Raw genomic sequence first — 24,605 nt, forward strand, 5'->3', positions numbered from 1 at the left:
CAGATAACCTGAATATATGGTCAGATATGTTGTCTACAGCTCAGTTTGCTCTAAACACTGGATAAAATGATAGTGTTGGCAATACGCCTTATTTGGTTTTCGGTCAAGATCCAAATTTACCATATGATGTTTTCAAGAAAAAGGTAAAACTACCTACGTACAATGTAAATGATTATCAAACTTATATTGCCAATGTAAATAAGAGGGCTTTTGAAATTACTGGTAAGTTTTTAAAGATAGCCTAGGAGAGGAATATTCATAGTTTTAACAGGATATTTAAAATGAAAACACATGAAATTCAGATTGGTGATCATGTGTATATAAAGCGGCTTCAGGGTAAAGAGCATAAGTTTGAATCAGCTTTTATTGGACCATTCAGCGTGATCCATATGAACCATGATAAGATAACTGTGAAGAGTATTGCAAAAGGTAATGTATATGAGGTTTGCACATCCATCATCAAGATTGTGCCAGAAAACGAGATAATGAGTTCAGGTGCTAGATTTCTCTCTAACTGGCATCAAATTAGGAGTAAGTCTTTATTTATCCACTTACCTGCACTGTAAAACGTTGTAATAATCTTGAAAACTGTTCGAACTTAAAAGTTCACTCTTTAATGGAGGGAACACACGTTCCTAGGAATGCGGCCGTCTTCAGGGTATAACGATTTGAGCTCAACTAACTCTTCCACTCTGATTCAACTTGAAAACGACTCCCGTTTTCTTTCCTTTGTTCGAATACTCTCGAACAATCGTTGAAAAATAAAGACGGAAAATCAAAACTGTTTCCTTATAAGGAATATATTTAACATTTAATTAATTAATTCAATTAGAATACAAAAAAGGGGAAAGTTAAACATTTACATTTAATATTAACAAAAGGCAATCATTCAGTTTACTTTTCGTCCATGACCGAACACCAAAACAAAACAGAAAAGTAAGAACGACCTAACTAGTCAATTCGACTATTTCCCGAGAATGCAATAACACTCTCCAATCAACTATTTCTACATCTTCCCCAAACAACAAAAAGAAAAGTGGTTACACAAAGAACCATTTTGACAGATTAACTCAGCAACAAAGAACACTTACAAAACGAAAAAACATTATTTACAATCTACCCTCCCGAGCTAAGTTTCTTATCAAATTTCTGGAGGCAAGAGCAGTACTGCGGGTAGGCCTGGTAGATACTTCATCCGGCGAAGCTGTTCCAGTGTCAAGTATTTCATCTGTCTGAAAGTTACCAACATTGTCCTCTTGTTCAATTTGAACATGTAAATTAGGATCATTAAGCTCAGAATATAATTCTATAGGTATTAAAAAACTAACATTAATTACGCTTTCAGTTTTATCAGGCTTGACAATACGAACAGTACGAACAACCCCTTCGTCGTCACTAAATGTTTCAACAATTCTAACTAATGGCCAATAAGTTCTAGATCTTGAAGGCAATTTAAAGAGAGCAATTTCCCCTTTTTCCCACTTTCTTGGAGGCTGAAAAAAAGATCTGTCCTTTTCCTTTAAACTTGATAGATATTCAGAAACCCACTTTTCCTTAAAGCTTTCGTAATGTCCATCCCTAGTTTCCTTATATCTAACTCATTCTCACAAGATCTATAAGTTAAAGGCCTATTGTTTAAAATTTTCTGAATGTCAGAGAGGAAAGTGACAAATTCAGAGAATGAAGGAGTATATCTACCAAGTGTTTTGAGAAGGCAATGCTTCACAGTTTTAATTAATCTCTCCCAAACAGCACCATACCACGCTGCGTATACGGGGATAGTCTTATGTGAAATTGAAGCGCCTCTCCACAAACTCAGAAGAAGTAAGTAACTGTTCAATTATATTACCAGCCCGTAAAAAGGATTTGGCATTGTCAGAATAAACAGCGACAGGAACACCAAACCTATTAGAAAACCTAATGAAAGCCAATATAAATTCTTAAGTTGACATAGACTGGACAACTTCCAAATGTATAGCTCTTGTATTAAAACAAGTGAAAATAAGAATGTACGCCTTAAATTTTTCTCCATTTTTCTCCTTCAACCATAAGTGGCCTTGATAATCTACACCAGTATGAGCAAAAGGCACACTCAAATTAACCCTGGAAGAAGGAAGCGAAGAAGGAGAAGGGTACTTCACTGTGCTAGCATTATAACGCTTGCATGCAATACAATCCTTCAGGACAGACAAAACTGCTTGCCTGGCCTTTACAATCCACAAACCATGCACGTGCAAAAAACTAAGAGTGGATTGCAAACCCATATGCATCGACTTACAATGGGCATAATAAATCAACAACCGAGTCAAATGATGCTTCTTGTCCACAAGAATAGGATTGACAATATCAAATTTTAAAGTCATATTCTTGTCAATCCGACCTTTAGTTCGCATTATACCATTCACGTCCAAAAACAAATTGAACTGCCTAACTAAAGGTGGAACATCAACTGAAGAATCTCTACTCTTCAGATAAGATCATTCAAGAGGAAAAGCTTCCTCTTGCACCAACCTTAGAAGGTAATTAGAAGCTGCTTCAACAGGCTCAGCTTCAATTTTCCTAAACTTATGTACAACAGTAAATACCTTCGAAACTACACTTATAAGTCTAGAAAAGCTAGAACAATTACTAATATTTACAAGAGGTTCCTGTTTAGGGAACATTACAGGAGAAATCAAGTCACCCTTCATATTATCAGGAATAAACCCAAAAGACCCTTAGGCCACTCGTCAGGAGAATTCAACCAAGAAGGCCCTTTGATCCAAAGACTGGAATTTTCAAGAAAGTGCTTACTAGTACAAGGTTTAGTTAGTAAATCATCCTGATTGCTAGATGAAGGAATATAAGCTAATGAAACTCTACAAAATCTATCAAAAATCCTATCTAACAGACTAGAAATTTCCTTCAACCTATTATTTACAAATGTGTTTCTCTTAGGAGCCCTATTAGTTAAAATCCAACTAAGAACTACTTAGCTATCTATAAAAAGAGTTATGCTTTCAATTTCAGCACAATTTAATAGATTACTTTCAAAAATGGTGTCCAACCTTGGTTTTAGCAAATATCAGGGAACTATGATCACCTTGCACAGCAAACATAGCACAACCATAGGCTTCCTTAGGAGCATCGGCAAACAAAAACAGCTTAACAGGATAATCAGTTTTATAAGTTTGTCTAGAAAAGGAAGTTTGACTAACTTCACTGTAAGAATTACAAAATTTACTCCATAATTTAGAAATTTCAGCACTAGCTGTTTCATCCCAGTTCGTAACTTGCTGGCACAACTTACGAATAATAAGCTTGCCCTGCAGCATTATAGGAGCAAATATTCCAATAGGATCAAAGACAGATGACAAAGCTGACAAAATCTGACGCTTTGAGGAAGCACCCTTGTTCAATTGCTTAACCTTTAATTGTAAGGTATCTTGGTCAGAGTCATAAATATATCCTAAAATCTTCATTTCAGAAGAAGCTACCTTTTCATCTTCATCAAGAATAGACAACAAAGCAGGAATGTTAGAACCCCACTCCCGCAAAGGCAACCCCCCTGAATTCATAATTTTCTTAACAGAATTGATAATAAATGGCATCTGGGCTCCCTGATTAGAAGAGAGCACTAAGTTATCCATATAAAATTTGTCTCTAATCAGAGAAGCTACTTCATTCCCTCTATAGCTAGACAAATGATGTTGAATAATATAATTCAGTATAAAGGGAGAACTTACAAATCCAAAAATTATAGTATTATATCTATAAGCAACAAACTTCCCATTTATCTTTCTAACGAAACAAAATCTATTTCGATCTGTCTCTAAATATAACCTAACTTAGAGAAAAGCCTTGACTATATCAGCTACAACTACATAATCATTATTCCTGAAATACAAAACCAAAGACAACAAGTTGTTCATCAAATCAATACCAGGGAACGCGGCTTCATTTAATGAAGGAGCTTTTCCCATCTTTAAACTACAATTAAATACAGGACGGATTTTAGTGGTGACATTTTCATCATTTCTGATGACAGGACGATGATGAATGATTATTTGACCTGCGGCTCTATTTTTAACAGGCTCAATAATGTCAAGCTCCTCCTGTCTATCAAAAACTTCCTCATATTTAGAGGATATATTCTGATCTTCTAATTTAGAATAAATCCGTTCAGCAACTGCCAAAGAAATCTTTAAATTGTTTGGGACTTTTTCAATTAAATCCTTTTTCCATGGTAACTGGGCGTAAAATAATGTCCTTCATGGAAAGAAATTGATTTAGCAAATTCAGCAACTTGTTGGTCTTCATAAGGAAGGGAATTTTCATCTTTAATCCCAATCGATTCTAAATTATAGAAATTGTCGAGTCCATACTCTACACAAGATTCAGAAAAGATATCATTCAATGGATCGAACTTATAGCCTACTGGATTGAATGCAAAATTCACTAATAGCTTCTGTTTTCCAAGTTGCTTAGGAGGAACAAATTCCAGAAGTCTATTCTTATCAGGCTTAGAAGTCTGTCTACTCTCCAAATTAAGGGAAGAATTATAAAAAACTCTAGATTCTCTGTTACATTCAGGTACATATTTAATTTCCTTATTAGGAATAAACCTAACAGATTTAGTCTTACCATTACCTCTTGGTCTATTTTCCAAGATTTATTACTATCAATTTTAGGACAAGACTCTACCTTTCTTACAGGTTTACAAGGCTCATAAAAATCAATTCTCTTATAAAAAAGCTTCCTTTGTGAAAGATGAACACAATTGACTACTGTACCAAATGCAATAACCCCATTGGCCAACTTAATTAATCTAACCTTAATATTAAACAACTCTACAGAGTCTAAATCTAACTGATTAAATTCCTGAAGGATATCCTTCCCTAGGATACCTAATATATTTACAATTTCAGAATTCCTCCCTGGGTAATTATTACATACAGAATAACCAGCAGATTCCATATTTTTAACTACAGAAGGCAACATAGGAATTTGTATGGAAAGATTAAAATTTTCCAATGCAAAAAACAGACAACTAGTCTTTTTCCCACAAGGCATTGTTAAATCAGCTACCAAGTGAAATCCATCACTAACTCTAGCTGGCAACTCAAAGAAGAAACTAACCTAGATAAAGGAGCACCACAATAATCTCCTAATCTGCTATCAACAATTTGTTTATTAATAACACTAAACTGGGCTCCAGTGTCTAATAGAAAACAACATTTAAAAGATTTCCTACCCCTACCAACTTTGAGGGTAATAAAGGGAACAAATATTTCAGACCCTGATTGACAACTTAATAATTTTTTACCATGATCCTTACTAGCATGAGGGCACATTGCTCCATGATGTTCAGATTTATTACAAGAAAAACATTTATAAGGTAATAATGATTTATTTCCCGGACATTCCGAGGCCCCATGCCTATCACTCAAGCATTTAAAGCATAAAGTTAGTTCTTCAGCTCTATTCTTCCTAGATTGCAAAGTATCAAACCTAGTACATTTAGAAGAATTATGACCAATTTCTTTACAAAATTTACATCTACCAGAAGATAAAGGTTTGCTTGTAAATTGCACTTTATTAGAGTCATTACTAGCAGAAGATCTATTACCAAACTTAGATTGCTGGAAATTACGGTCTTTACCTTCATATTTAACTTCTTTACCTTCATGTTTAACTTTAGGTTTTGCACCAGAACTTTCATTATGACCTAAACTAAGGCGTGCAATAATACTCTGATAATTATCTAACAACTGGTTAAAATTAGGATAGGAAGATCCTGTAGTTCTAGAAAGTTTATTAAAAAATTAAAGAGTGAACTTTTAAGTTCGAATATGTTAGATTTATCTCTAACTGGCATCAAATTAGGAGTAAGTCTTTATTTATCAACTTACCTGCACTGTAAAACATTGTAATAATCTTGAAAACTGTTCGAACTTAAAAGTTCACTCTTTAATGGAGGGAACACACGTTCCAAGGAATGCGGCCGTCTTCAGGGTATAACGATTTGAGCTCAACTAACTCTTCCAGTCTGATTCAACTTGAAAACGACTCCCGTTTTCTTTCCTTTGTTCGAATACTCTCGAACAATCGTTGAAAAATAAAGACGGGAAATCAAAACTGTTTCCTTATAAGGAATATATTTAACATTTAATTAATTAATTCAATTAGAATACAAAAAAGGGCAATCGGAATGTGTCAACAATTTACCCTGTTTTGGATTTCAATGATGGATCAGCTGAGTTTCAGCACATTGCTTGAACTCCCTTTTCTGCCGAGAGAGAGAGAGAGAGAGAGAGAGAGAGAGAGAGAGAGAGAGAGAGAGAGAGAGAGAGAGAGAGAGAGAGCAACTGCCCTTTAAAAGGCAGTGAGCCTTGGTTTGGTGTCAGTTAGCCAGGATTTAGCAATAGGCTTAGGTTAATTAGTTAGCCATGGGAAGTGTTCGATTTTTTGCAGCAGTGTGTTTGCTAACTGCTTGCGTGTGTGTGAACAATGAAGTGAGAGTACGCCAGGGTGTTGTCTTTGATGAAAGGTGTAGGCTGTGTCTCACGTCTGACGTACATGTGTTGTTAATTAATTATGATCCCGTGAAGGTTGCGAGTCCACTGGTTACGATTCTGGGTCAGATTAACAAGTTAGAGGATCAATTGAAACTCCTTAAAGAAGATGTAGCTGTAGTCAAGTTAAGAGCAATTCTTGATAACGTAAAAAGAACCCTTAGTAACTCATTTGATACTTTCAAAGACTTCGTGACTTCAAAAGGGAATAGAAAAAAAAAAAACCTGTGATTAATTGGATTGGCGAATTGATTGGAGGTTGGACTGGACTAATTACCCGGTTGGAACTTGATCAGTTAGAAGGTGAGCTAACTAAAGAAGCAAAGAACACGCACACCATGATAAATAAAGTAATATCTCATACCAATATCGTAGATGGGAAACTGAAGACAGTTTCTATAGCAGTAATTAAAGGACAGGAGGCATTAGGAGTGTTGGAGAATAGGATTAATAATTTCGGGGAAGAAATAAAACAAATCTGGAGAGATGTGATTTATGTAAAAAGTCCTACACAATTAGCTTTTGTAGCTAGTGAGCTATCTTTACACCTAGGAAACGTGGCAAGCCAGACTCAACAAGTGGCAACCACGGGGGAAATCACGTCAGATATCTTGCCTCCCGGGGAATTTTTAAGGATAATTAAGAAAATTCATGAGACTGTGCCAAAGTTTATTCCACCTGTAGAGAATAATTTGGCAGAGTTCTATCGAATGTCATCCATGACTGTTACTGAGTTAAAGGGCAAGTTTTATTTTTCCGTAGAGATACCTGTTAAGAATGAGGATTCAGATTTTCGTTTGTATGAAGTAAAGTCAGTGTGGACACAAACAGAAACAGAGGAATTCGCAACTCGGGTATTGGTTGATCTGCCGTATTTTGCTGTGAACAATAGGGACACTTGGGCTGTGACCTTGCCTAATTTAGACAGGTGTAGGATAGGGAAAGCACATGTGTTGTGTGAACCTGTCTATGCGCATGTTTGTTTGTTTGATGTATACCTGGAAGAGCCTAGTTTTGTACATAGTTGTAGGTTCAAGGTAAAGGCTGATTTTGAAAGGGAAATAGTTAATTTAAGACATCGTTGGATTGTGTCTGTGAAACGAGAGTCGAAGTACAAGATGATGTGTGACTCTGGGAATGAGGTTAAAGTGTTGACCCCAGGGGTCACTGTCTTGACACATCAGAATGGGTGCTTTGCCCAAGGGGACGGGTACCGTCTACCCGGCCAAAGAAAGAGGAAGAGTGAACGAGCGATAGTTAGGAACACCTCTGTAGTGAATGCTTCTGTCATCCTGCCAGGTGTGAATGTGTCCCGCATGTTAGTTCACCTTAACCTGACTCGACTAGAAACCATGTCCTTAGATCACATCCCTTTTTATGATAAATTTGTCAATTTAAAAGCATCACATAGGACTTTGAATGTAGGCTTTTATTTAGCTAGTATGTGTGTTTTTCTTGCCGTCCTGATTGGACTGGGCATATGTTGTAGGCCGATAGTATGTGGTCCTGCCTGTATCCGATGGCGGAGGGCAGAGGGGGTTCGGACAGTCATGCTGACAGATCCTCTGCCGGTAGGGGAAACTTTGGCCTTAGAACCGCAAGTTCCAAGGAGGACCTCCCGCCAGGTGCTCCATGCTGTCGGAGGTCAATGGAACATTCCTACACAGGGTGGGGCTCCGGTGTGTCCAAATGAGCCCTCAGGTTTACCCAGGAACGTACCGTCTCAGGCACGGTGTGAAGATGTAGCGACCTAGTTGGTGTCACCTGTAGGTTTAGTGTGCACACAGATGTTTTTTGTTTTTATTTACTAGTACTTTGGTTTGTAAACACTTTGCTAGTGTGATATAGCTATATGAGAATATTATGATTGATAACATTTTTGATAATTTTTCATTTATATATGCAGCCATCCTGTGCTTAATATGTATGTCTCTCTTTTGCTTACGATGTCTCTGTGGATCTGTATATTTTTCTTTTCCATGGGGAATGATTTGATTTTATGTACTGTTATTTTTTGTCAACTGTTATTATACCATGTCTCTAATTACAGAATCCACGGCAGTGAGTGAGACCAAGATATGTAACCCCTCCCCTGTGATGTGAGATTAGCAAAGGCAAAATTGTCGCTTAGGCGAGCCTGAGGATTAGAATTCTAAGTTGATTACTTTTTTTTTGTATGATTTGTTTTACTCCAGGAAGTCTTTGTTTCAGATTTCAGTTGCTAGTGTGTAACATTTGGACATTTTATTTCTTAGCTTTTGCTTGCCTTTAGTTGTCAAAATATTAATTTTTCCTCAGAATTACTTACCATGTTTTTTTTTTTTTGCTTTATACCTATATAACCTTTTTCAGTAATTTGTTTCTTCATATTTATCCATATTTACCCATATTTACTCATACATACCCATATGTATTGATTTTCAGAGTTCTTTGCTGCATTTCTTGTTCTTTTTTAGTATATAACCTTTTTGAGTATATTGTTCTTGATTTTCAGTTAATGGCATTATATATCTTGTGTATTCATATGGTTAGAGTTCCTATTTTTCTCATGATTAAAAGCACAACTACTGTAAGGAGATATGTGAACTTACTTTGTTCAAACCTTGTAGTTTGTTGCTATTGGAGTTTTTTTGGGGGGAGAAGTTTCGGTTGTGTGTACCCAAAGCGAACTGCGGCAGAATAGTCATGTTGGGATTTGAGTTTAAAACAAACTTTGTTGTGATTGCTTTCTTTTTGGAGCCTACCACAGTTCCAGGAGAAACTGTAACTTGGTAGTGTGGGATTTGTCACACGTAACAAATGTTTTAAACCCCCTTTTGAGGTCATGTGAACGACCTCTGCCTGCTGGCTTCGCTTGGGAATACACGCTACCTCAGCTTCCATTGTCGACAGAGTTCTGTTGCCCTCTCATTTCTGTTGACGAAGACTGTTTGTTGTCTCCTCTTTGTTCTTACAGATTCTGTGGGAAAGCTACAGCCAGGAGACAAGAATATCGGCTTGGTAACAGAACGGGGTCCTACCACGACCCCCCTAGGAAAGATGGCACCTACCCCAGGACGCCAAAGGACCATGTCTCGAGAGTCTGCCACACCTAGAGGCCAGTCCGAGGAGAGCCAGGCTAGAAAACTCGCGTTACTCTCTCCGTTGTGCTAAGGGCACCCAAGCTAAGCCATTGATTTGAACTTATAATTTTTTTTAGTGATATGTTGAATTGAAAGTAACTTTTAAAAACTACTATAACTCCTAAAATAATTGATGGATTTCCATGATATCAAAGCAGTGAGCGCTTCATACAATGGCCTAATTTTGGGAAATACTGTGCCTTGCCAATTAGGCTTCATTAACTTTTTTACTTAAGAAAATGAGGCTAAAGCCAGTCTTAGCCACCCACACATTCGCAAAAGTGATGACGTCCCTCAGTGACGTTGTTATAACGTTTCTTCCCCTGTACCTCCTATCCCCCGAATTGTTAAACACCTGTTTAACTCCATAGATAATTGTCATATGACCTACCCCACGCAATACGAAATTCTTTGTCAGTAAAAGTTCAGCATACCTGGTAATGTGATTCGTGACTTTAGACTTTACCTAAACACAAGACCAACGTTTTATATCTTACCCACTCACTTACATTGAAGATCAAGAATGAGACTTATGACAGGAGACGAAAGAAGCCATGCTAACCCTACACTTTGCACTTTAAGCGAGTGTTGGTAAAGCAATAGAAATATAGTTTTCTTTAGGTTAAGCCGTAGGACTTATTCTTCCATACAACACAGGTTACTCGATACATCAATTGCCAGGAAGAAAATGACAGAGAGCATTGTTTGATATAATTCATCATATCAATTTCACCAGAGAGAGTAGCTTGAATTCCTTAGAAGGTAGACTTCTAAAAGATGTTTCATATAAGGGCATTGACATTGGCCATTTGATATATTTTGAAATCATATATATATATATATATATATATATATATATATATATATATATATATATATATATATATATATATATATATATATATATATATATATATATATATATATATTTATATATATATATATATATATATATATATATATATATATATATATATATATATATATATATATATATATATATATGTATATATATATATATATATATATATATATATATATATATATATATATATATATATATATATATATATATATGTGTGTGTGTGTGTGTGTGTGTGTGTGTGTGTGTGTTTGCGTGTGTGTGTGTGTGTTCATACATACATAAGATTTATTATATTTCAACCTATAGTTTTGTATATTTATTTACATTATAAGTACCAGTACCTTTTTTTGTTACTGAAAAGGTATGTGACAAATATCATTACGACTTTGTCACTGGAATTATACCAGACTTCAATTAATGAACAAATCAACCTTACTTTGAGAAATCCATTGACATTGTCTACATGCGAAGCTGATATACTCGTATCAAAGTATTCATTAGCTTTGCTTTTCCAAAATAATGTTATCACCAATTGCTGGAAACCATAGATTTATGAGGGATGAAAAAAATGTGTTTTCTAATTCTACTGATGTCTTTATTTGTTTTTTTTATTTTATTTTATTTTTTAATTGCAAATCTAAAATTTGTAGGAGTCCGAGTAGAATATCTCTCAGTGCGATTCCACACCCCTGTTTTAAACCTCATCTATTATGTTTGAGAAATTGTGTTAACCATCTAATCATTATCTACCACCATAATACATTTCATTGCTCTTCCGGCTCATTTTATATGTGCAGTACACAGTCTTTCCTAACAGGGATTTACTCAGTAGCCTAATAACAATGGGAATGAAGGAAAGAAGGCAAGAAGGAAGGGGGGGGGGGGGTACCAGGATAGCCATAGGTGTAAACACTGAACGAGGGTTGGGGGAACCTCTGCGTCACAGTTACGTGATTAACACTTCTTCGAAACACTCTGAAGGAAGGGAAGAAGTTCCTCCTTTTTCTAAGAGTAAACTGGTTAATTAAGCACATCTGTCAATTCATTGTACCACCAAAAATTAGGCCAATGTTTGAAACATTCATTGCTGTAGTTTCATGGAAATTCATAAGCCGGTTTGTTGGATATTTGGGGAAAACACTATTACACGGCCTCTGGAAACGATAGTAGTCTCCTAGCAGTAGTCTCGCCCAGAAATTATGATGTAAACTCATTGATTGTGAGAGCACTTGTAAACATTTATTTGAAACATTTTAACAAATAAATAATGTTTTAAGAACGCTATTCAGAAATTTTGAACTTAGAAAAATTTCGAAGTGCTCAGGAATGAAGTTGAAAAATTTTCATCGAAATATATGTGAGTTTGAAAGATCAGATTCGCCTCTGACTTATCCCGTTTTCTGAGATTGAATTGAACTTAGACTTAAAATTAAATTTTGTCTGTCTGGAACACACTCTCTCCAGAGTATGAATACTCTCCCTTTCCTAGGCACAACCCCTCTCATCAGAGTAGGACTACTCCCTCTCCCTTTCCTAAGTACAACCACTCTCACAAGAGTAAGACTACTCGCTCTCCCTCTCCTAGGCACAACCCCTCTCACCAGAGTAGGACTAGTCCCTCTCACTTTCCCAAGTACAGCCCCTCTCATCAGAGTAAGAATACTCCCTCTCCTGTTTTCATGTACAGCCCCTCTCACCAGAGTAGGATTAATCCCTCTCCCTTTCCAAAGCACCTTCCCTCTCACTGGAGCAGGACTACTGCCTCTCCCTTTCCTAAGTACAACCCCTCTCTTATGAGTAGCACTACTCCTTCTCCCTTTCCTAACTGCAACCCCTCTCACCAGAGTAGAACTACTCTCTCTCCCTTTCCTAAGTGCAAAACTTCTCTACAGAGTATGACTACTTTCTCTCCCTTTCCTAAGCACAACCCATCTCACCAAAATAGGACTACTCCCTCTCCCTTTCTTAGGCAAAACCACTCTCACCAGAGTAGAACTACTTCCTCTCCCTTTCCTAAGTACAACCCTTATCACCTGAGTAGAAATACTCCCTCTTGCTTTCCTAGGCACAACCCCTCTCTACAGGGTAGGACTACTCTCTCTCCCTTTCCTAAGCAGAAACCCTCTCACCAGAGTTGGATTTCTCCCTCTCCCTTTCTTAAGCCCAACCCCTCTCACCAGGGTAGGACTACTCTCTCTCTGCCTTTCCCGAGCAGAACCCCTCTCACCAGAGTAGGACTACTCCCTCTCCCTTTCTTGAACACAACCCATCTCACCAGAGTAGGACTACTCCCTCTCCCTTTCCTGAATACAAAACCTATCACAAGAGTAGAACTACTCCCTCTCCCTCTCATAGGCACAGCCCTTTTCACCAGAGTAGGACTACTCCCTCTCCCTTTCCTGAACACAAAACCTATCACAAGAGCAGAACTACTCCCTCTCCCTCTCATAGGCACAGCCCTTTTCACCAGAGTAGGACTACCTCCCCTTTCCTTCTTAAGCAGAGTAGGATTACTCTTTCTTCCTTTCCTAAGCATGACTACTTTCACCAGAGTAGGACTACTCCCTCTCCCTTTCCTAGCACAAACCCCTCACTAGAGTATGACTACATCGTCTCCCTTTCCTAAGTAGAACCCCTCTCACTAGAGTATGTCTAACTCCACTCCCTTTCCCAAGCAGAAGCCAACTCACCAGAGTGTGACTACTTCCTCTCCCTTTCCTAAGTACATCACCTCTCACCAGAGTATGACTATTCCCTCTCACTTTCCTAATCAAAACTCCTGTTGCCAGAGTAGGACTACTCCCTCTCCCTTTCCTAAGCACAACCCATATCACCAGAGTAGGACTACTCCTTCTCCCTTTCCTAGGTAAAACCACTCTCAACACAGTAGGATTACTCCCTTTCCCTTTCCTCAGCACAAACCCTCTCACCAGAGTAAGATTACTCCCTCTCCCTTTCTTAAACACAACCCATCTCACCAGAGTAGGACTATTCCCTTTCCCTTTCCTATGTACACCACCTATCACCAAAGTAGAAGTACTCCCTCTTCCTCTCCTATGCACAACCCCTTTCACCAGAGTAGGACTACCTCCCCTTCCATCCCTAACCAGAGTTGGACTACTCCTTCTCCCTTTTCTAAACATGATCACTTTCACCAGAATAAGACTACTCCCTCTCCCTTTCCTAAGCACAACCCCTCTCACCACAGTACAACTACTACCTCTCCTTTTCCTAGTCATAACCGATCTCACCGGAGTAGGACTACTCTCTTTCCCTTTCTTAAGTAAAACATCTCTCACCAGAGTAGGACTACTCACTCTCCCTATTCTAATTACAAACACTTTCATCAGAGTATGATTACTCCCTCTCCATTTCCTAAGCACAACCCTTTCCACCAGAGTAGAACTACTCCCTCTCCCTTTCCTTAAAAAAACCCCTCTCACCAGCGTATGACTACTCCCTCTCCCTTTCTTAAGCACAGCCCTTCTCCCCAGAGTAAGACTATTGTGTTTTCCTTTCCTATTTACAATCACTCTCACCAGAGTAGGACTACTCCCTCTCGCTTTCCTGGGCACAACTCCTCTTACCAGAGAAGGACTATTTTCTCTTCCTCATTAGTACAATCACTCTCACTAGAGCAGGACTACTTCCTCTCCCTTTCCTAAGCACGAACCTTCTCACCCGAGTAGAACTACTCCCTTTCCCTCTCCTAGGAACAATGCCTCTCACCAGAGTAACACTACTCTCTCTCCCTTTCCTAAGCACAACCCCTCTCACCAGAGTAGGACTACTCCCTCTCTCTTTCCCGGGCACAACCCCTCTCACCAGAATAAAACTACTCCCTCTACTCCTATGCACAGCCCTTATCACCGGAGTATGTCTACTCCCTCTCCCTTTCTAAAGTACAACACCTCTCATCTGAGTAGAACTACTCTATCTCCCTTTCTTAGGAACAACTAATCCCACCTGAGTAGGACTAATTCCTCTCCCTTTCCTAAGCACTGCCTCTCTCAACAGAGTAGAACTATTCCCTCTCCCTTTCCTAATAACAACTTATCTCACCAGTGTAGGACTACTCCCTCTTCATCTATTAAGCACAACCCTTCTCACCATGGTAAAACTACTCCCTCTCTTTTCCTAAGTACAACCCCTTTCTCCAGAGTATGTGTACTCCCTCTCCATCTTCTAAGCACAGCAACTTTCTCCAGAGTAGGACTACTCCCCCTCCCTTTCTTAAGCAAAACCCCTCTCATCACAGTAAAACTACTCCATCACCCTTTCCTACTCACAACCCATCTCACCAGAGTAGGACTACTCCCTCTCCCTTTCCTAAGCACAACCACTCTCAACGGAGCAGAACTACTCCATCACCCTTCCCTGAGTACAAACCATCACATCAGAGTTGGACTACTCACTCTCCATCTCTTCGACTCAACCCTTCACCTGAGTAGAACTACTCCCTCTCCCTTTGCGAAGCACAACCCCGCTCACCGAACTAGAAATTCTCCCTCTCCTTTTCCTAAGCACAACCCCTCTCACAGGAGTAAGACTACTCCCTCTCCCTTTACTAGGCACGACACCTCTCACCAGAGTAAAACTACTCCCTCTCCCTTCCCTAAGAGAAACCATCTCACCAGAGTAAGACTACTCCCTCTCCTTTTCCTAAGCGCAACCCCTCTCACCAGATTGGGATTACTCCCTCTCCCTTTCCAAAGTACAACCCTTATCACCCGAGTAGGACTACTCCTTCCCCATTTCTTGATTACAACCCTTCTCACCAGAATATGAATACTCCCTCTCCCCCTCCTAGACGCAACCCCTCACCAGAATAGAACAACTCCCTCTCCCTGTCTTAAGCTCAACACATATCACCAGAGAATGACTACTCCCTCTCCTTTAAGCACAACCCCTCCCACCAGAATGGGCCTCTCCCTTTCCCAGGAACAACACTTCTCACCAGAGTAGAACTACTTGATCTCCCTTCCATAAGAAGAATCTCTATCACCGGAGTAATACTACTCCCTCTCCTTTTTCTAAGCACAACCCCTCTCACCAGATTGGGATTAATTCTTCTCCCTTTCTCAAGTACAACCATTCTCTAGAGCATAAGACTACTCACTCTCCCTTTCAGAGCACAACCCTGCTCGCCAGAGTAGCAATACTCTCTCTCCCTTTCCTAAGTACAACCCCTCTCACCTGCATATGACTACTACCTCTCCCTCTGCGAGGCACAACCATCTCACCAGAGTTGAACTACTCCCTCTCCCTTTCCTAGGAAGAACTAATCCTAAGCACAACCCCTCTCACCAGAGTAGAACTACTCCCTCTCCTTCTCCTATGCACAACTCTTTTCACAGAACTAGGTCTACTCCCTCTCCCTTTCCTAAGTACAACCCCTCTCACCAGAGTAGGACTAGTCCCTCTTCATCTACAAACACAACCCCTCTCACCAAAGTAGAACTACTCCCTCTCCCTTCCCTAATTAAAACTTATCTCACCAGAGAAGAACTACTCCCTCTCCCTTTCCTAAGTTCAACCCCTTTCACCAGAGTAGGATTATTCCCTCTCCATCTTCTAAGCATAGCACCTTTCTACAGAGTAGGACTACTCCCTCTCCCTTTCCTAAGCACATCCCCTTTCATCACAGTAAAACTACTCCCTCACCCTTTTCTAGTCACAACCCATCTCACCGGAGTAAGACTACTCCCTCTCCCTTTCCTTAGTACAACCCCTCTCACCAGAGTAGGACTACTCCTTATACTTCTCCTAAGCACAACCCCTCTCACCAGAGTAGGACTACTCCTTCTACTTCTCCTAAGCACAACCCCTCTCACCAGAGTAGAACTACTCCCTCTCCCTTTCCTATGTACAACCCCTCTCACTAGAGAATGACTAGTCACTTTTCCTTTCTTATGCACAACCACTCCTACCGGAGTAGGACTACTCCCTCACCCTTCCCTGAGTACAACCCATCACATCAGAGTAGGACTACTCACTCTCCATCTCCTAGACACAACCCTTCACCAGAGTAGAACTACTCCCTCTCCTTTTTGTGAAGCACAACCCCTCTCACCAGAGTGGAACTTCTCCCTCTCCCTTTCCTAAGTACAATCCCTCCCACCAGAGTAGGACTACTGCCACTCCCTTTACTAGGGACAATCCCTCTCACCAGATTAGGAGTACTCCTCTCCCTATCCCAGGCACAACCCCTCTCACCAGAGTAGGGCTACTCCCTCTCCCTTTCTTAGGCACAACCCTTCTCACCAGAATAGGACTACTCCCTCTCCATGTCATAAGCTCAACCCCTCTCACCAGAATAGGACTACTCCCTCTCCCTTTCCCGGGCAAAACCCCTCTTACTAGAGTAAAACTACTCCCTCTCCCTTCCTTAAGCAGAAACCGTCTCACCAGAGTTAGACTACTCTCTCTCCTTTTCCTTAGCACAACCCCTCTCATCAGATTGGGATTACTCCCTCTCACTTTCCAAAGAACAACCATTATCACCGGAGTAGGACTACTCATTCTCCCATTCTTGAGTACAACCCCTCTCACCAGAATATGGATACTCCCTCTCCCTCTCCAAGACACAACCCCTCACCTGAATAGAACAACTCAATCTCCCTGTCCTAAGCTCAACACCTCTCACCAGAGAATGACTACTCCCTCTCCCTTTCTTAAGCACAACCCCTCTCACCAGAGTAGAACTACTCTCTCTTTCCCCCTTCCCAGGAACAACACCTCTCACCTAAGTAGAACTACTCCATCTCCATTCCATAAGCAGAAACTCTATCACCAGAGTAAGACTACTCCCTCTCCTTTTCCTAAGCACAACCCCTCTCACCAGATTGGGATTACTGCATCTCCCTTTCTTAAGTACAACCACTCTCAAGAGCGTAAGACTACTCCCTCTCCCTTTCAGGGGACAACCCTTCTCGCCAGAGTAGGACTACTCCCTCTCCCTTTCCTAAGTACAACCCCTCTCACCTAATTACGACTACTACCTCTCCCTCCGCGAGGCACAACCCTCTCACGAGAGTAGAACTTCTCCCTCTCCCTTTCTTAAACACAACCCCTCTCACCAGAGTAGAACTACTCCCTCTCCCTTTCTTAAACACAACCCCTCTTACCAAAGTAGAACTACTCGCTCTCCCTTTCCTAAGTACAACACCTCTCACCAGAGTAGGACTAGTCCCTCTCCCATTCCCGGGCACAACCTCTCTCACCTGAGTAAAACTAGTCCCTCTCCCTTCCCTATGCAGAAACCGTCTCACCAGAGTAAGACTACACCTTCTCACTTTCCTAAGCATAACCCCTCTCAGCAGATTGGGATTGCTCCCTCTCTTTCCAAAGTACAACCATTATCACCCGAGTAGGACTACTCCTTCTCCCTTTCTTGAGTACAACCCATTTCAACAGAGAAGGACTTCTCTCTCTTCCTCTCCCGGGCACAACACCTCTCACCGAGTAGAACTACTCCCTCTCCCTTCCCTGGGAACAATCACTCCCACCTGAGTAGGACTACTCCCTCTCCCTTTCCTAAGCAGAAACCATCTCACCAGAGTAAGACTACTCCCTCTCCTTTTCCTAAGCACAACCCATCTCACCAGATTGGGATTACTCCTTCTCCCTTTCCAAAGTACAACCCTTATCACCAGAGTAGGACTACTCCTTCTCCCTTTCTTGAGTACAACCCATCTCACCAGAGAAGGACTACTCCCTCTCCCTTTCCTGGGCACAACACCTCTCAACCGAGTAGAACTACTCCCTCTCCCTTTCCTAAGCACAACACCTCTCACCAGAGTTGAACTACTCCCTCTTCCTTTCCTAGGAACAACCACTCCCTCCTGAGTAGGACTACTCCCTCTCTCTTTCCTAAGCACAACCCCTTTCACCAGAGTAGAACTACTCCCTCTCCTTCTCCTCTGCACAACCCCTCTCACCCGAACAGGGCTACTCCCTCGCCCTTTCCTAAGTACAACCCCTCTCACCAGAGTAGAAATCCTCCCTCTCCCTTTCCTAAGTACAACCCCTCTCACCAGAGTAGGACTACTCCCTCCCCCTTTCCTAAGTACAACCTCTCTCACCAGAGAAGGACTACTCCCTCTCTATTCCCTAATCAAAACTTATCTCACCATAGTAGATCTACCCCCTCTCCCTTTCCTAGTCACAACCCATCTCACCTGAGTAGGATTACTCTCTCTACCTTTCCTAAGTACAACCCCTCTCACCAGAGTATGACTACTCAGTCTTCCTTTCCTAAGCACAACCCCTCTCATCAGAGTAGGACTAGTCCCTCTCCCTTTTCTAAGCACAACCCTTCTCACCAGAGTAGGACTACTTCCTCTCCATTTCCTAGGCTCAACCCTTCACCAGAGTAGAACTACTCCCTCTCCCTTTCCTAAGCACAACCCCTCTAACCAGAGTAGGAGTACTTCCTCTCCCTTCCCTAAACACAATCCCTCCACCAGATTGTAACTACTCCCTCTCACACTGAGAACAACCCCTCTCACCAGAACTTTACTACCCCCTCTCCCTTTCCTAAGCACAACCCCTCTCACCAGAGTAGGACTCCTCCTCCTCCTTTTCCTAAGTATAACCCCTCTCACCGGAGTATGACTACTCTCTCTACCTTTACTAGGCACAACCCCTCTCACCAGAGTAGGAAAACTCCCTCTCCCTTTCCTAAACACAACCTCTCACACCATTGTAGGAGTACTTCTTCTCCAGGCTACCTGTTTTTTTTTTTTTCACGAGAATCTTGAAATAATACTACAAGTTTTATGTTATCTAGAAATTTCAACGAATACTGAATGAAAATTTGTTCTGAAAGCAGGGCTACAATAACAACACATTGCATTGCTTACCCCGCTGCTAGTGAATAAACATTTTGGGGTCGAGCATTGTTGTCCAGATGGAAGTTCCTCATTGGCAGCTTCTACTTGGGATATTTCTGCGAGTGATATACCAGAGAGATTTACCTTAGAGGTATTAAAGGAGATCCAACCTACTGAGCAGATATCCCGAAAGATATCATGCATAAATCAGGCATGTGTGGATAAGAAGCCATGGTTATCCTTCCCCAAATAGAGTTAACCTTGTCTAGAAGGAAAATTGAGGTACAGGTACAGGAGAGACGTTACAATTTGCAATCTCAATACGCTACAACTAACACATTTCCTTTTGAACCCGTCCCTTTTTGCAGAACAATATCTTTCGGTCACTTTGAGAGTTTCTGCTAATTTTTCTTAGCTTGTTGAGTTATTTCCGAACATGGATGATTCAACCTTTTCCGCATTAACTAAGCTGAGTAACCCCTATTTCATGTGTTTGAGAAATTCACGTCTCCACCCGGTATTTTTATTGAATTGTCTGCTTGTATTGTCCTGAGGCTGGCATTACATCATGTTCCAAATGGCTCAGAAACGATTAGTAAGTCAGTCATATTACTGTAGGAATACTTTTTTTTTTTTCTAAATTGTGGTATGTTTATGGTATCTGCCCATCCTTTCTTGGTGTTTCTTGTGTTTTTTTTTTTTTTTTTTTATCAGCATTGACTAAGGCTAGACTACCCTAACTGGCATCCATGCCTGATAAAATTTTCCCTATGCACCATAACCTTCTTTCACCAAACTCTACTGGTTGGGTATGACTGCCCTATCCACCCATGTTGTCGATTTTCCAAGGCGGGCAGCTGCTGTCTTGAAGGTCCTTCAAGGATTTAGATAGTATTCTCAGTTGCCCAAGGATGACTTTCCACTTTCCAATTATCCTTTATGTTTGGCGAAGCGGCACATGTCTTGGAATCCTTCCCCCAGTATTTACTTATGTTTACCCATTGGAATGCCTTACCCCCTGTTCTGATGCTTACCAGTAGACGTTCTTCTGTCTTCTTGACCATCATTTGGCTTCTCTCTTAGTCTTTGGTAGGCTATGCCTGATTGTGAGTACTTGTGTTCTGTGCCCTATTACAGCATCCCATTTGGAACACTATTGCTGTTCTAATGTTGCTCTTGGCCTTCCTGTCATGCCGCCTCACCATTTTCTGAGTATCCCATCTCCAACCCCTTCTTCCCGGTTCCTTTTACCTGTTATAGAGTGCCTACTTGTATGCTATCTTCCCTGGCCGGCAGAGATGAAGATGGACACGGACACGGAGAGTGATAGTGAGAAAGAGACGGAGACGGAAACAGAGAACCAGACGGAGACGGAGACGTAGACGGAGACGGAGATGGAGACGGAGATGGAGACGAAGACAGAGACGGAGACGGAGACCGAGACTGAGATGCCTAGCTAGGTGTGATTTTCTCCTCCCTTAGTTATAAATCTCTCTGACGCCTTAGAGACCACCCTTGGTTGTTTCTCTGCTCCTTCCCTTCCATGTTAGGCCATAACATGACTGTACTGCAACTATGTTCCCCTTATCTAGTCATCTCACCCTAGCTTTTGAGCTTTCCCTCACTTGCTAGGTAGGCTAGGCTTGCCTATATAGTTCTCCCTATGGCCTCACCCTTTCCAGGTGTAGAGTAGGTACCCCTTGTGGTCATCCTCTGCCACCTTAGCAGAGCCAGTGCTATGTCTGTAGCTTCTCTTCCTGTGCTATATACTTCTTGCTATCGGTTGTTGACTCTCTTGCTGGGTTAGCCTATCTAGACAGAGGTGCAGCCTCCTATCTCTTCTTCCTGTGTTGTCAACTTGAGCCCTTCTAGCACTGGCTTTGCATTGGCTATGGGTCATCCCTTCTGCCGTCTCAGCTGCAGTCTTAGACTAGTTATCTACTCGTTCCTTTCACACATCTGAGGACCATTTTCCTATAGAGTTGGTCAATTGGATCATGCCTGGTGGTCTGGACATCCTTTGAATCTATAATTCTTAGCACCCTCGCTGTCCTGTACGGCTCTCATTATCTTACAGGCTGCACCCTCACTTTTCATAATTTTATGATAATGATCAAGTCTTGGCAGGTTCACTTATCAACTGCCTTTCATTCCTGTACTTCCCCTGAGGTTGGATCCTTCCCTCTGGGATTGATCACTCTCCCCCTTTTGACTTTACAATTTGTCTGCCGCCTTGTGTCGACATGCCTTGGGTACTTACAGGTCAGTCTTTTACTGGCTAATAAAAATATTTGCAGCCTCTCAGCTGCTTCTGCCTAGGGGGCAGCTGTTGCTCATCTAGGCATTATGATGAGTGAACTTCCCTTCTTAGGCTGTTCTGATACACCTACTCGGGAGGTTCTGGTGTTCCTTTGATGTGATTCTTTCCTCTATATTCCTACCACACCGTCATTATGTTTTGCTTCATAAATTGCTACAGATTTCTGAGCTGTTTGTCATGTGTTCTAATTATATTTTAAATGTAGCCATTCTTTTGTGGTAGGTTTATTAGTGTTAGGACTTATTTTTCTTAACTAATTTCAAGATGATATGATTTTCAACGATATGTACTCATTGCAATATCTTACCTTTATAGGTCACTGATGACATGGAGGGTTCAACTGTCACCTGTACCAGTTAGGTAAAGTTACACTCTGACCACAAGACCTGCAGGAAACACGCTGATTGCTATGTTTCTAAGAGATTTGTTGTAATCTGGGACCCAACAAACTGCTAGGTTTGCACGGATATCCCTCAAACCAGCTTCTATGCCAGTGACGTCTCCTTGGACGTTCGAGATCGACGTTGGAGGACGCTCCGACACTGGGCAAGAGGCTTCCAGAAGAGCTCTCAACAAGGTGCCACTTTTTTCCACTCTGGAACTGAAGGAACTTTTCTTTCCAAAGGCTAAAATGTCCTCTGTTTTTGGTCACCATTTACTGACGTCCAACTCTCACCGGTACCAGGAGATCATGTGGATAATGAAGTGTGGGACACTGCATGTCAGGAGCCTGGACGCCAACAACATGTCTACTACTGCATTTGTGTCGTCAGAGAGGGAGAGGATCCTGCTAACCACAAAAGCCTCAGAATAGTCACTGGGTGTACATCAGGTGAGTGCAGCTCCCAGTGCCTATAGATCCAAGTCTATAAGCCTTGTTTGGACGTTAGACAAACCTTCGCTTCTCAGTATCTTGTGACTAATGGTGTCCATGAAAGCTTTCAAGGAGAACTGAACTGCTAAATATGAATGTTCCCAAGCAGACCTAACAACGAGAATAGAAGCTTTACAACAGGCACCTGTTTCTAAGGCCCCCCAGCTTCGAGCCTACCAGAATGCACAGTTAAGAATCCTGGGTGCTATGCTGAGCATATGTCTTTACCCGAAGGGTTCCTTCATATTAAGGATGGTTTGGGTTCCAAGCAAGTCTTGGAATTGGAATTCTTTCCATCGATCAATAGCTATCCTTACTGCTACATAAGGCTTAATTAACTCGAAGCGTCCAATAGGGATAATACAATCCCCAAGGAAACAATCATTATGGATCATGGCATGGCACAATTCCTTTTGGTTAGGGAGTTAAAGACGAATTTTTTTGTTTTTGCCAGGAAAACAGTCCACTAGTATGGCCCACAAAGGTACTTTCTATATATATATATATATATATATATATATATATATATATATATATATATATATATATATATATATATATATATATATCATGATCTGCCTATAAAAACTAAATGTTACTGGAATAACATAATTTTCAAAACTTTCCTTTTGTTAACAACAATGTTCTTAATAGTTCTTAGTTCGATTCGTGCAAGTATCCTAAATGTTTTTCTTCCCAAATCACTATCATTACTTTTATATCTATTATTTCATTGTTGCACCTGTTTAAGCATGTTGAAGAATAAGGGTTTTAAAAGTCTGTCAATTTCACGTGCTGATTTCTTACTCTACCGCTTGAGTTATTGGGTCCTTTGACTGGCTAGACAGTAATACATTGTATCCCTATATCTAGTTAAGGCTAATTTATCCTTTGCCTACACATTCAATGAATAGTCTGGTCTATTCTTTCCACATTCTCATCTGTCCTTATACACCTTTCAACACCGAGATTACCAAACAAGTCTTCTTCGTTCAATGGTTTAATTACTGCACTGTAGTTGTTCAGTGACTACTCTTCTCTTCGTAAGGGTAGAAGAGAGTCTTTAGCTATAGCAAGCAGCCCTACTAGCTAGAAGAGAAGGACACACCGAAATGAATCCATTGTTTTCTAGTCTTGGGACAGTGCCATAACCTCTGTAACTTGGTCTTCGACTGTCTTGAGTTAGAGTTCTCTTGCTTGAGGGTACATTTGTGCACACTATTCTATACTTTATATATGGAAGATTTATTTCAATGTCGATACTGTCTCATTCGGTCCATCAACGGATTCCCTTTAATGTCATCTCTTCTGCCGTAAGTGTTATTGAACATACAGTATACAGGATATCTTTTATTCTTTAGTGAATACCTGTATAGATGAGCGATGACTAACTGCAGCACCAGGCTAAACTTTGCTTGCTGTTTCCTTTTCCAACACAGTTTTCTTTTCTTTGCATTAGGCAAACCCAATGATGCACCTGTGTACCTCTCAAAGGTTTTCATTTCTCTTGATCAGTCGAAATTATACTTTTTTATTGACGCACCCATAGCTGATGACATTATTATTATTATTATTATTATTATTATTATTATTATTATTATTATTATTATTATTATTATTATTACTAGCTAAGCTAGAACCCTAGCTGTAAAAGCATGATGCTAGAAAGCAATAGCTCCAATAAGGATAAATAGCAAAGTGAGGAAAGAAAATAGATATACCATAAGACAAGTAATTAACAATTAAATATATATATATATATATATATATATATATATATATATATATATATATATATATATATATACTGTATGTATATATATATATATATATATATATATATATATACATATATGTATATATATGTATATATATATATGTGTGTATATATATATGTATATATACAGTGTATATAATATATATATATACATATTTATATATATACATATTTAAATATATATATATATATATATATATATATATATATATATATATATATATATATATATACATATATGTATATATATGTATATATA

The 24,605-nt window shown here is 40.2% G+C and overlaps 2 protein-coding genes across 2 annotated transcripts; both read left to right on the forward strand.

The window, feature by feature from the left end:
- The first annotated feature begins 8,588 nt into the window (after nt 1-8,588).
- On the forward strand, nt 8,589-15,506 carry LOC137626832 (uncharacterized). Its single transcript, XM_068357821.1, has 7 exons — nt 8,589-8,634; nt 9,511-9,671; nt 12,050-12,242; nt 12,897-13,012; nt 13,220-13,407; nt 14,876-15,179; nt 15,369-15,506. The coding sequence occupies exons 1-7, from the start codon at nt 8,589-8,591 to the stop codon at nt 15,504-15,506; spliced, it is 1,146 nt and encodes a 381-aa protein (XP_068213922.1).
- Nucleotides 15,507-15,743: 237 nt separating this feature from the next.
- On the forward strand, nt 15,744-20,757 carry LOC137626833 (mucin-2-like). Its single transcript, XM_068357822.1, has 8 exons — nt 15,744-16,139; nt 16,265-16,407; nt 16,569-17,434; nt 17,511-17,816; nt 17,958-18,341; nt 18,490-18,581; nt 19,010-19,151; nt 20,513-20,757. Exons 1-8 carry the CDS (start codon nt 15,744-15,746, stop codon nt 20,755-20,757), a joined length of 2,574 nt encoding a protein of 857 aa, XP_068213923.1.
- The last annotated feature ends 3,848 nt before the right edge of the window (nt 20,758-24,605 follow it).

Source organism: Palaemon carinicauda, chromosome 34 (genome assembly GCF_036898095.1).
Source record: "Palaemon carinicauda isolate YSFRI2023 chromosome 34, ASM3689809v2, whole genome shotgun sequence".
Taxonomy (NCBI): Eukaryota; Metazoa; Arthropoda; class Malacostraca; order Decapoda; family Palaemonidae; genus Palaemon; species Palaemon carinicauda.